Source organism: Dermacentor andersoni, chromosome 1 (genome assembly GCF_023375885.2).
Source record: "Dermacentor andersoni chromosome 1, qqDerAnde1_hic_scaffold, whole genome shotgun sequence".
NCBI lineage: Eukaryota > Metazoa > Arthropoda > Arachnida > Ixodida > Ixodidae > Dermacentor > Dermacentor andersoni.
In genome coordinates, this window is record NC_092814.1 from 165,379,458 (window position 1) to 165,391,934 (window position 12,477).

A 12,477-nucleotide genomic window follows, 5' to 3' on the forward strand; every position below is an offset into this window, starting at 1 on the left:
CAGCACAGATTAGCCAAATTTGTGTGTTTTATATGTTCGAACCAATTATACTGAACCATAAATATGAACAAACATTCATATCTGCTGCAAACAGCAAGCCAATACAGCATATATCAAACATATTTATTTCTGAACAATGTGTTGTTTACCTTGTAGTAGTAGCCAATGTCCACACAATGACCTTGTTGTAGCAGGCAGCAGCTTCTGTTTAGTGCGTGGAGTGTGTTGCTTTATACTGGTGCCGTCTTCATTACTGCATGTCTGGAACAGAAATTTTGACTGAATCAGAAATTGAAAAAGCAAAGTTTTAAAATGCAAAAAGGTGTGACATATATGTTGTAATGATTTGCGACTACAGAACACATGCAAATGTACACTGTCTGTTCTAGGGTGCTTAAGCAGCATGTTAAATAAATATTGCTATTGTCCATAAAATTGATGTCTGCCTAACTACAATGCATGTCAACAGCGCAAGTACTATTAAGATCACAAATGAGAACATTTGTGGGTTCATTTATACACTAGAAGTGATCACACTGCTAGTTCCACAAGCAAATGCATGAAAGTCATGAAGCTATTAGAACTGATGCATTATTTTTCTGCACGAACGTGATGCACCGCTTCACTACTGCAAAAATAAATGCCCTACGGTAAACCAATCTGAACAGCAAGAACATTTGGAACCAACAAGTACGAAATATGGGTGAATTATCATGCTTGCAACTGTTTAATACATTAAATGCTGTACTTTCACTTTATTTTACCAAAGGATTATTCGGTTTTGTGGACGAAAGACGTTGCCGGCCGACTCGAAAAAAATGTTTAATATGTATATTGATAAGGCTACTCAGTCACCTACAACCACGGCTACAATAACATGAAAAATGAGACGCGCGTTCCGATATCGCTCTTTCTTTCCTGGTTGTGTGTGTAAACCAAACGACAGCCTCGCAAGTAAAGGTTTATTTAGGAAACAGCAACTGAGATCCTCACTGCCCGTATGTAATGCAGGATCTAGTTCGTTAACTTGTGCCCGCCTGGAAGGTAATGACACGGATATTATATAACGATTCAAGCAGCGGTGTTAAACGACTCACCGTTATTGCCGTTGTCAGCCGCAGCAAAATCCAGCTCCCGTTTCGATGCAGACCTGTTCCGAATGGCTCACGACCGAAACCCAACTGCCGGGCTTACATGTCCGCTTGCAAACACGTAACTTCACCCCAAGTTAAATAACGCGAGACATCGAAGCGCAAGAAACTAGTTTTAGAAACAAAGCAGTCTTGAGTGTACGAACGAATGAATCCGTGCCGCCGTGCACTCGGAAATACCGGTAAAAATTTTAAATCCAGGCCAGAGGTCACGTGAAAGATCGATGATGCTGAACGCTATTTGCGTTTATAATGGCGAAGAAACAATAAACTTACTAACAAAGAGCACAATATCTAATTATCAATGATAATTTTGCCCTGTTTTTATGTAAAAGAAAATGCTTCGGTAATTGTAAGAGAAAGTTTGTAAGATAAAATTGCGCTTATTACGACGCCTCTACCGGGAAATGTTGGAACTAACGAACGAATCCCGAAAGTGATGCTACTACCTCGGCTTTGTTAGCAGCGGCGCGCGGTCGATTTTCTCGCCCTCTGTGGCCATTTGTTGAACTTGAGAGTGTGCTACCCCTGGTGACACGTGACTTCGAAAATCATTCAAGGTAACATCACTTATTTGTTTTATCTATTTCTTCAATAAACGAATTAAAGTTTAGAGAAATAATGCATACAAACCTAATGTCTGCGCGTTCTCTTTTTTTTTTTTTTTTCTCTCTGGTACTGTAGCAAGAGAGATGTACTATTGGATGTACTTCCGTTTCGTGTGCTTGTTCCCACGTCGAGCAGCCGCGCGCGCAGAGAACGAAACTATGTTATTTACCTACCGTGTCCTGCGCGCGATCATGCTCTTTCATCCGCTTGTGCCTATCGCAGTTTTCATGTGGCACTCGCTTATCATACCGCTAGTTAGGGGCATCGTGCCTGACTACGGTTCCAACGGTACAATGGCGCGGTGTATCACGGTGAGGATCCATGAGCCGGACCAGCCTCTGCAAACGTGCGCGCCCTGAGGAATCCATTTCGCAGAAGCAGCCAGACAACAACGCAGGTGTTCTCGTGCACAGTTCGCAAGTTCGTGTAGAGAGCGAAATGAAACAAACCCAACAGCGCGCGAGCTCGCGCGCGACACCGTCACCGGAAGTGCGCCTCGCAACAAAAATGGAAGAAAAAAATGAAAAAGAATAAGGCTGAGACCATGACGTGTACGTGGCGCGATCCTCCGGCTCCGGTATGGGAGGACACAGGGAAGGAATTTTGCTTGCGGAAACTAGACGGAGCAAGTGGCGAGTGTGTTGATGTTGGCAGTGCAGCTCGCCTCCTGAAACCATGGGTTTGCGACATTTCAAATATTTGTGTCTCTGCTAATAATGAACCAATCTGAAAATTTCGTGCGGCAGAAACCTCCCTACAGGGCACGAAACAACTTCCAGCGTATAACCAAAATTTACTAAGTTCCCTAGTAAGGGGCCCTTTAGAGACGCCCAGGTGGTTAAAATTAATCCGCAGCCCCGCACTACAGCGTGCCTCATAAATTAGATTGTGGCTTTGGCACGTAAAACCCCGGAATTTAATTTTAGTAACGTACACTAGTGCAAAGCAAAAGAAATAAGAAAAATCAACAGTATGTCGGGGTGCCGGTTACCAAGCGTGAGAAAACACAAACTTTAGGTTTATGCTTTCGTTTCACGCTATTTCTTGGCATTTCCACGGTGATTAATTCGCTGGTGAAATATGCATACACATTGCTTAGTTTCTGCTACTCTTCCCCCCTTCTTCTATATTAAAAAATCTATTCTAAACAAATATATTTTTTGGCTATTTGTCGTACACAACAGTGCAATACCCAGTCCTCAACTTCTTAGAATATGCATGTAGAGTTAAGGTAGAAGTTCACCTTTACGGGAAAGGCACATTGGGTGCACGTCAAAGAACCCAAGGTGGCCAAAATTAATCCGGAGTCCCCCACTACAGCGTGCCTCACAATCAGATCGTGGTTTTGGCAATTAAAACCCCAGAATATATACACTTGAAAGAGACACGACAAAGAAACACTAAATTGATTAAGCTGATAAATTAGTCTTTCAAAATGTTGCTTTCATTTATTTCACGGTAGGAGCTCTTTTACGAGAACAGAAAATAAAGTCCAGACTTCCATATGTTTTTAATTCCGCACCGGAACACTAGCGCCTGTGCATCATGGTGACGTAACGGATTTCAAAGTACTTTCTCTTATTTCGGTCGTTGTGGCGCAGTAAAAGCTCAGGAACCTTGCCGAGGTCAGCCTTTGGCTCCTTTAGAATTCAATGTAGTCCATCTTCACTCATAAACAATTCACTAGGCCCGAGCAGAAGCTGCCAAAATCAATGACGTCCCTGCAACCTGGTGCGGGAACTTCTCAGCAGTGTCGCCACCAGTCTTCCATACTTGCGTGTTTTTGGGCTAATTCCCAAACCTACTCGCTCGTTTCCTCTTCTTTTCTTTTTTTTGTTTTGTAGGAGCTGCTGTTGCAACAGCACAAGCATTAAAAGCAGGCATAAACTTTTGCTGCTGCCTGCGGGCAGCTATACAAAACAGCCAGTCAGGGAGGGTTACCGCATGTTGCTCGCTCCTCTGGAGCCTACTCCCCGGGGATGCAAAAAAAATTTTTTTTTTGTATCCTTCTAGTCTGCAACACGCGGCAACCCTGCCTGACTCGCTGCTCTCTGCAGCTGCCGGCAGGCGGCGACACAAGTTGATGTTTGCTTTGTCACGACATCGGATCGAATCTCCAAGAATGAATGCAAATTTGCACTTTTTACTTAAAGATCAGGCAATTAACTGCGGCAAGCATTCACTCAACGATGTAGAGTCCAAAATGCGATCCTTCTGCAAAAGTTGAGCAAGAACAGTGCAGCGGTAAGTGCAAAACATTTTCTAACACGTTACACGAGATTTGCATGTCGTTGTATGTATGTTTTACACGAACTTATTAGAGAGTTTTCGACAATGGTACATGAACGTTTGGGGCCCCCTAGCGCTTGGGGCCACGGTACTGCGCATGCACAGATGGTCTGCGCATCCGCAGTGCCATGGCCCGAAGCGCTAGAGGGCCTCAACCGCCTGCGTTCCCCTAATCGAAAACTCCCTATTGCTGCTACGGGAGCTTGCATGTCTAAAACCCTTTTTCAACATCATCAATGCATTTTTTCTTTTGCCTTCTGGGTTTGCCATGAATCGGCTCATTCACTTTTCAAGTGCTTACTGATGTTTTATGCATTAGTAATATGGTGTTTTTTTCTTTGAACAGATTTTTATTTTGAAAATATAACACAAATTACACGCTCAGATATGTTTAGGCGGATTAGCTGAAGGGCTGCGAACATTACTTGCCAAATCAAAATGGCCAGGTGGCTAATTAGAAAGACACTAACTTTTTAATTAGTCACTTTAGAAGATTCAAGCCGTGCATTAGTGAAATCGTCTGCTTAGCAGACATGCTCAAGCTAATTAAACTTTCAAGATATCAGTTTCCAAAATCTGCTAAAGAAATGAACTGCTGTTCCACTTAAGATCATCCCGAACTGCTAGGAGGAGGCTTTTGGCAAACTAGCTGAAACACGAATATTAGGTAGCACCTTTTCTATATCTCAAATCTTAGCCTTAGGATTTCTACTAAGCAGAAATGATGACTTCATTACTGCTCACTTCAGTTTCATAATTGCAATGTGCACTCTAAGGTGGACAATTATAAAGTTAATTTGCACGTCTCTTTAATTACCTATCTGAACATTGCGATTACTTGTACACTATCAGCCTCATCTAGAAGTATGCGTACCTGAAAAGCAGAACTTCACTATCTGTCCTAGGTGATTTTTTTTTTAAATTTCAAACTAAAGAAAAGGTGGTATATATTAACCGCATTAGTTAGCGAGATGTAGTCCTGCCAGGTTGTTATCATGGCAACCTTGGCCAAGCCTACATTGTGGTTATATACCATCTTTTTATAAGGCAACAACAACTGCAACCGTGTCACTGATTAAATAGCCTCTTTTCATATAATGTGTGTCCTCTCCTCCTGGTTTAGGGTGCATTGCAACACTAGCAGAGATGCTTGAATCCAGTTCACCTAATGTGACAGTATCCTGGAAAGTAAGTAGGAACAATGTGATGATAGCCCATGAATCATCCCTAACAGAAATATCTTGGCACCATTCCTGCAGGAAAACTAAAGGCAGCAACATCAAGCAGTAAGGTCCCATGTATGCTGTCAATACACCAAAAAGCCCTCATTACTGCCACTGCAGGACACCATGGAACCGACAAGCCCTAACACTACCAAAAATTGTATTTGCAGGCTTTACCATTTTTGCTGACTGGCAACAAGTAACAGCCTTTGTTAATACTGGTGCTGATTTCCCTACAGTAGGTCATGACCTTGCTGCCCACCTTGAAACAATAAAGATACTATCGACAGGGCCCCAAATACTGACAGCGTGCGAGCACTTATTATGTGTGCCAAAAGTTATATGGTGAAAATCAACATGTAGATTCTTCGTTTACCACCATTTTCATCATTTTCCTCACATACTGCAAAAAAACTGATAATAAAAATGAACGTGAGGAAATAAGGTGGGTGGTGAATATCCCAACTGATGAGTCCATTGCTTTGAACCTCAGTCCAAGCCGTTAATATCTCACGATGTGGCCACCTGCCTTTAATTTTCAATGCAAGTGGCTGTACCACCTAGTTGATCCCTCATCAATGATGAGCTCCCACCAAAACACACTTTTTTAACCTGTTGGTCACATATGGAACGTCTTTATGCAACATATGGACTTCCCTAGGATTCTTACATCTGAGATATCAAGATGCTGTTGATGCAGCAGTGTGAAGTAGTTTTGTCAAAGACGTCATATCACATTTGGCTTGCTGCTAGTAAAACCACACAGACATTGCAACCTAAGATCGTGCATATTTTTTTTTCTTTAGCTTACTGTTGCCAAGGGTGCCCTGTTAGATACGGGACCTTTTCCTGAGCCTTCTTCGAGTTCACCGGACCACTTCAAATCACCATAACACCTAATTAAGGAGCGCAGAAGCACATCTACTACGTTCCCGAGGCGCAGCATGTCCAAACAAGTTGGCGTCCCCCACCTCGTGTGCCTTTATGTGGAGCTATTGTCCCACTACTTGACTCATCCTGAAAATGAAATGGGAGCCTGGCACGGTTCCAAGTAACCTGGGTCCCGAGCAAAGATGCTTTGCGGCTCTGAAAGGTTGTTCAAGAACAAACCACCTCCCACCGCTGAGCGCTTGGAAACCTGGAGGCAACGACGGCTGTAAGTCACCATGAAGCCCTTGGAACCCCGATCCGCCTATTGTGACGGCACTTACAAGCCACGAGGCAACGACGGCTGTAATGCACCGTGAAGCCCTGGGAGCAGCCCCCCCCCCCATCCGCCTTTGTGACAGCAGTTGCAGACCAGGAAGGCAATACCGGAGACAAGTAATGCCTCGGACAAGTGGAGCCAATGGAGTGACCCTCTTGAGCCGAATGTGACTACACTCCCACGGGTGCCTACCATTGGCCGAAAATGACGACACCCGAGCGGGCTCGATGATTGGCTGAACAGGTTGTGACCTTGAGACACCGAAGGGGTTAAAAGCCAGAGACCGGGAGCAGCAAGGGAGCATTCATTCATTCATCTCTTTCGGGCTTCTTGCCACGGGCCGCAGCGTCCGAGTTGCTGCCGCCCAGCAATGACTTTATGACTGTTAATTTCTTTGTATCTTTACTGTAAATAATGTAAATAAACCTCCAGTTTTCATCTCAATGTCCTCCTCAACCTCGGCCAACTCCCGCACTCAATGGCAAGGTCCGAAATCTGGGAGACAGCAATTCGGATTGTCCTCCAGAGCCAACAGCCCACAACAAGGCAGAGGGCAGATGCAGTGGTTTATGTTGAATTACTTTTAATTACTTTTCATACCACATTCAGACAAGTGAATTCCATACAATAATGCATGCAGACCGGTAAAGACATAAATAAGAAATCAGTAGTATTACAACTTCTCCCAATTTGTCATACTTTACAAATAACAATCATATTACAACTTCACAGACATCAAATACCTAATGCAAACAAGTTTTTAGCAGACAATGAACATGTATGATGTTAAAAAATTATGAGCCAACTGTGTCATCATCCACACTATAGTCACAACAAAATTAATCAGCAAATTTAAGTGAAAAAAAGCATATCTCATTAATAAACATAAAGCCACTGACACTGAAACAAGAAATCCTGTATATGCATTTGCTTCCATGCACACCAATGATGAATGCTAGTACAAAAATATGGGCATAAAAGATCCCTCTCAGTTGATAAAAACAACTGGGACAAGGATAAGCTACAAGCTGACATTTTCTGCCAAATTTGGCCAAGATTCATCACACCAGAATCAGCCTAAAAGCTACTGAATGGGCTTGACAAAGTCACAACATTCATCCATGCAGCCTTTGGCAATCCTAAGTAAAGCAGTCAAAGTTTGAGACAACAAACAGCAATAACATTTACATCAACCATAGCTTGAGCCAAGGCAGCTTGAGCTAAGCAGCATACAGGCTTTCCACACGACAGTGCAAGAAAGATCACCTGGTCTGGTTCCATCTGAAGAACGCTATATGCATTCATTAAGGTCCTGCTGCACATTATCCAAACAATCCTTCAGCGACAGCATTTTTTCAAGCTCTTCTCATATAATACACACTGACAGCAAGCATGCACATCTGCAGCAAACATCTCCAGACGCAAGTGACACAAGAGCTTGGGTGCAGAAGTTCAAACACCTGGCAAATATTTATTCAGGGGCAGCTTTCTGTGATCTGCAATGTGATAATGCAACTGCATGTGACATAGCATTTTTTTTTTCAGGCATACCTCAGAGCGCAATTGAACTTTGCACACTTCCGCATTTGTCATCTACTGCATGTTTTCAATAGATAAAAAAGATCTACAAACATGAACAACAAGACGTTGAAAGCAAAAACCTACTTCATGATGGTCATAGTGCACTTATTTTTGCAAAGTCTTTCAAAACCTGAATTATTTGATGTTAGAATTCACAAAACACAGTATTATTCAGGCAGGTCACTAACTTGCAGCATGAGTGAGCTCCCTGAATTGAGACAAAGCAAAGAGGCTTAAAGGCAGCCATCAGCTAACATCGGCCATGCCTACAAGTATCATTTAAGGGCAAAGTTTTGCACTATGGCTACACAACTGGTGTGTAAATGAAGAAGTATGCTGGGCTGCTACTTCCATTGCATTCCTTCTTATGCACGCGCAGTACCAAGCCGTGCTATACACTACACTCAGTTCCACAACATATAAAAAGGATGTTGGTATATATTGTAGGCTGTAATGGTAGCTTCCAAGATGTAAACAGTAATAAAATATGGCTGTTTCCAAACTGAAGCTAAGCTCAGAGCATCTGCAAGTGCTATAAAGCACAGCATCACCAAAAAACTGCTTGTTTATCAATCAATCTTAGAAGATGGCATCCAAATACAAATAGCTAGGTGAAAAGCCCTGCGAGGCAAAACACCCAACACTAGAAAGGTCTACCAATCACTTTTACAAAGGTGAGTTTACAAGGCCAACTGGGCTGAACAGCAAGCAAAAGCTGCACAAGTTGTATTTCCTTCCAGCATCACTGCATGCTTTGGCCGCATTACTTGTAAGTGCACCACTGACAGCCATTTTTGTCACGGGTGGAGCTCGTTATGTACCTAGAACATATATTAAAACTAAGTGCAATGCTGTGTTACACTGCTTCCACTAAGAAAAATGGGGACAGACTAAAAACCAGCACCTATGGCATCTGGTCCCATGTAAGGAAGTCCACCACATTGCTGAGTGGCTAGCACTAGGCTCCAAGGACCATAGTGGCAATGCTCTCTGCAGGAAATGGTCTCACATTAAAAAATATAAATATCTTACACTGAGTGAAACAAACGACATTTGAAAATTTCTGACTAAAAGAGAACTGGCAGTTCTTGGTTAAAAACAATAAAAATCACAAAAGAAAACAAACACAGTGTGTATCTACAGTCACGGCAACTGTCCCTTATCACTCTTCTTTGCTTGGCACACACTTGTTTCCATCTCGTAAGTCACTGTTGCCCAATGGTGATGCCAAGATATCAGCCCATTTTGTCATCGAAATGAATTCCTTGAAGTCTTCTGAAAAGAGGTAATACACCAATCCATGTTTGACAGCAGTCATTTGACTTGTGTCAGAAGCACTACGCAACATATTGTAATAGGGCATTATGAACAGCTAGGGAGGTGCAGTTTACTTGCCCGCCACTGCACTCTCCAAAGTGTTTGCATGGGAAACTATTTTTAATCTACGAGATGAGGTACTAGGTGCTTGAGGTAAAACAGGGACAGGAAGACTAGAAACTATTAGTGCAAGCCCCAATTCTGATCATCAATAGAACACATTAAAGGGGCCCTGCAACGATTTTTGAACACAGTAAGAAAATGTTGCCATCTGTCGTAGAGGCTGCTGTGAACATGTCAGCCAAATATGCATGCAGCAGGGAAATTACAATCTCCTGTCAAACACAGCGAAAAATCACTTGCTCTCGCTTCTGCAATGTCATCATGCAGCGTCATCAAAAGCAGCTGGACCCACCAATGCTATTGGCCGATTTTGTGAATGCAAGAACATTCTCAATAATACATAATTGCTGATCTTAAGTTAAATAAATGAAAAATATATATGTCTGCGCTGTCAAAAAGACAAAAATCATTTGTGCATAGCTGCGTCTGCTGCGCGTGGCCTCCAAGATGGTGGCGGCGCGCTGCATAGCATAGTGAACCGCGGCTGCCACAGGGTGCCACAATGAGCAGTTTCGCTGCCACGACACTCCACTTTTGGGCGGGGCTTTGCCCTCTTGGCTTTCGCTGTGTACATAATTCTACATAATGCAAGCTTGGCCAATGGTATACAAGAGAACATCTTAACATTGCATAATATGCTAGTGCCAGTCAATATACTACTTGTGGCTGGGCTAATTCATACATACTCGCTCCTGGCAGTGTAAAAGATGTGAAAACATGTAAAGGTCCAATCTGGTCATTTCCCTACATATGGCATAAAAAAAAACATTTTTTTTCAGGAAACATCGGACATAAACTAGGTTTCACACTATTCGCTACAAATATTTGTCACAGGGCAATTCTGTACAACGAACAGATAGAAATATGAACAGCCTGTCAATATATATTATTCACATGGCTAGAAATGCAAGATTAAGTGGATCTGCTACAGTCAACATGACATCAAAACAAGTTTTATACAAACAAACAAGCACAGTTTATATTTTTCCAAACACCTAAAACAAAATCTAGTGCACTACCTATTCTGTGTTGGTATCATTGCTTTCGCTTAAGGACTTCTTGTGCAGAAAGGGGTCCCTTTTCTGTACAACATTTTGTTTAAACTTTACATTGCTACTCTTGGGGGGCTTGAAATTTTAGCCAATAATTAGCTGCTCTAGGAAAAAACTGAAAACTGTTTTTATTCCTTGCAATATGTACTTTTTTTTTACTATTCAAATTCTCTATCTTAGACATGAAGACCCCAAAAATGTTTTCTAAAACAATCTCAGTTTCACACAAATTTCGGCACAGATATTATATTAGTGACAGCTTGCATAGCTCCAAGAACCCTACAAACTGTGCATCATCCTTGCACTTTTTATTATTTTTTTTCGCGGTTTCGTTTCGTTCCCGAGTTGCTTTGCTCTCATCCTCCTCTTCATTCATTAAGTACAATAGTTTTATTACCCCCATGCAATTTAAGCAAGCTACAAATGAAGGTGTCTTCAAAATCAAATCACTCACACCTTCCAGTGCACTGTCCCCGAGAGTGGTTTCAGTGGGGCAAGCCTCTCGCCTTTATCCACATATAAGAGTTTTTACTCTTTACATTCATTTTAGTGTGTGTGTGTGTGTGTGTGTGTGTGTGTGCGTGCGTGCGTGCGTGCGTGCGTGCGTGCGTGCGTGCGTGCGTGCGTGCGTGCGTGCGTGCGTGCGTGCGTGCGTGCGTGCGTGCGTGTGTGTGTGTGTGTGTGTGTGTGTGTGTGTGTGTGTGTGTGTGTGTGTTCAGTGAGACATTACACGAATATATACCATACACAACTAAACTGTTATGTTTAAGTGTACTCTAAAATCTAATTTTGATGCAGTGACTTAGCATTATTAATTTGAAAATTAATCACTGCCAATCAGCTAATAAGAAGAACACCAGAGTGTGAAACTGAACCCAAGCAAGAACCAAAAACTGTGCCTGAACTATTATTCTGGATGGAACTGAACCCAAATTGAACTAAAGAAGATAATGGCTACTGCATGATTAAAAATGAAATAATTAAGCACAGTATTGGGTGATGCAGAGTCAAGAAATGCATTTAGGCTAAAAAAAACAGCTTCCCTTCCACAGCCAGCATGCCTTCCTAGCAGTGTGCTACACCGTACTAGACAGGTTGTATGCACAAGTCAGAAAAGATTACATGTATCTGCCAACTATGGGCAACTAGGCTAAGGTGCTTGCAGTCATGAGCTCAGAAGGGTTCATGGAAATGCTTTTCAAAAGTGGACTGGTGTTTGTGTTGCAACCTTATTATTCATTCATTAGCTCAGGTAACTCAAACGCCAGGTATAAAAATATGCTTCACTGCACTAACAAGCAAGCCCTTGACCCTTTAACGGACACAAGTGAACATATCAAATGTTACTGATCAGGTATTGCTCGTGAAACGTCAAAGCTGAAAGCTAAGAAACATCTAGTATAAAAGAAGAAAGCAGGATTTATACGTGTCCCACTATACATCTAGTCCATTTTCATCAAGCAGGTCATACATATCCTTGTTACTTGCTTCTACTTACTTTTGGCAGCTTATAAAATAATCTAAAGCAGCCTGTGTACACTAGTTCACAATACAAGCAGCATGTCAATGCTTTTTTGCATGTTTTCATTGAGTTTATTGAGCACCCTTTGTACCAGTATTTCTTGTCAGGACTGCCCATTATCACAAAAGTTATCTAAGAATAGATGCTTTTCGAAAGCCTCAAAGCATGCTATGTATTTTTCACAATATAGCATTGTGATGTGTTTGTGAGGCTAATAAACACATTATTTATGATTGGTAGAAGTGGATATGGCAAATTGACGTTCCTAATGCCACCAAAATCAGAAAAGCAGACAGGTCCAAGGAGTACACATCTTGAGTATTTTTAATAAGTATGTTCAATGAAGAAAAATGGCCTTGGCCTTTTTCTCAACTTATACTCTTGTACAAGAAATCTAGCTCAA

General features: G+C 42.1%; 1 protein-coding gene and 1 long non-coding RNA gene across 5 annotated transcripts in view; one reads left to right on the top strand and one right to left on the bottom strand.

The window, feature by feature from the left end:
- The first annotated feature begins 1,008 nt into the window (after positions 1-1,008).
- Positions 1,009-6,923, top strand: LOC129380791 (uncharacterized). Its single transcript, XR_008608975.2, has 4 exons — positions 1,009-2,439; positions 3,914-4,004; positions 5,173-5,237; positions 5,309-6,923. It is a non-coding gene; the product is annotated as an uncharacterized lncRNA (long non-coding RNA).
- Positions 6,924-7,039: 116 nt separating this feature from the next.
- LPCAT (lysophosphatidylcholine acyltransferase) overlaps positions 7,040-12,477 on the bottom strand; it is a 165,305-nt gene continuing 159,867 nt past the window's right edge. For 3 of the 4 annotated variants that reach the window (XM_050195298.3, XM_050195297.3, XM_055062709.2), the window contains exon 14: positions 7,040-9,335. In XM_050195298.3, coding sequence (XP_050051255.1) covers positions 9,223-9,335 — 113 coding nt within the window. In that variant the 3' untranslated portion in view covers positions 7,040-9,222. The remainder of the gene's footprint in view (positions 9,336-12,477) is intronic. The other variant, XM_055062710.2, reaches the window with a different exon arrangement.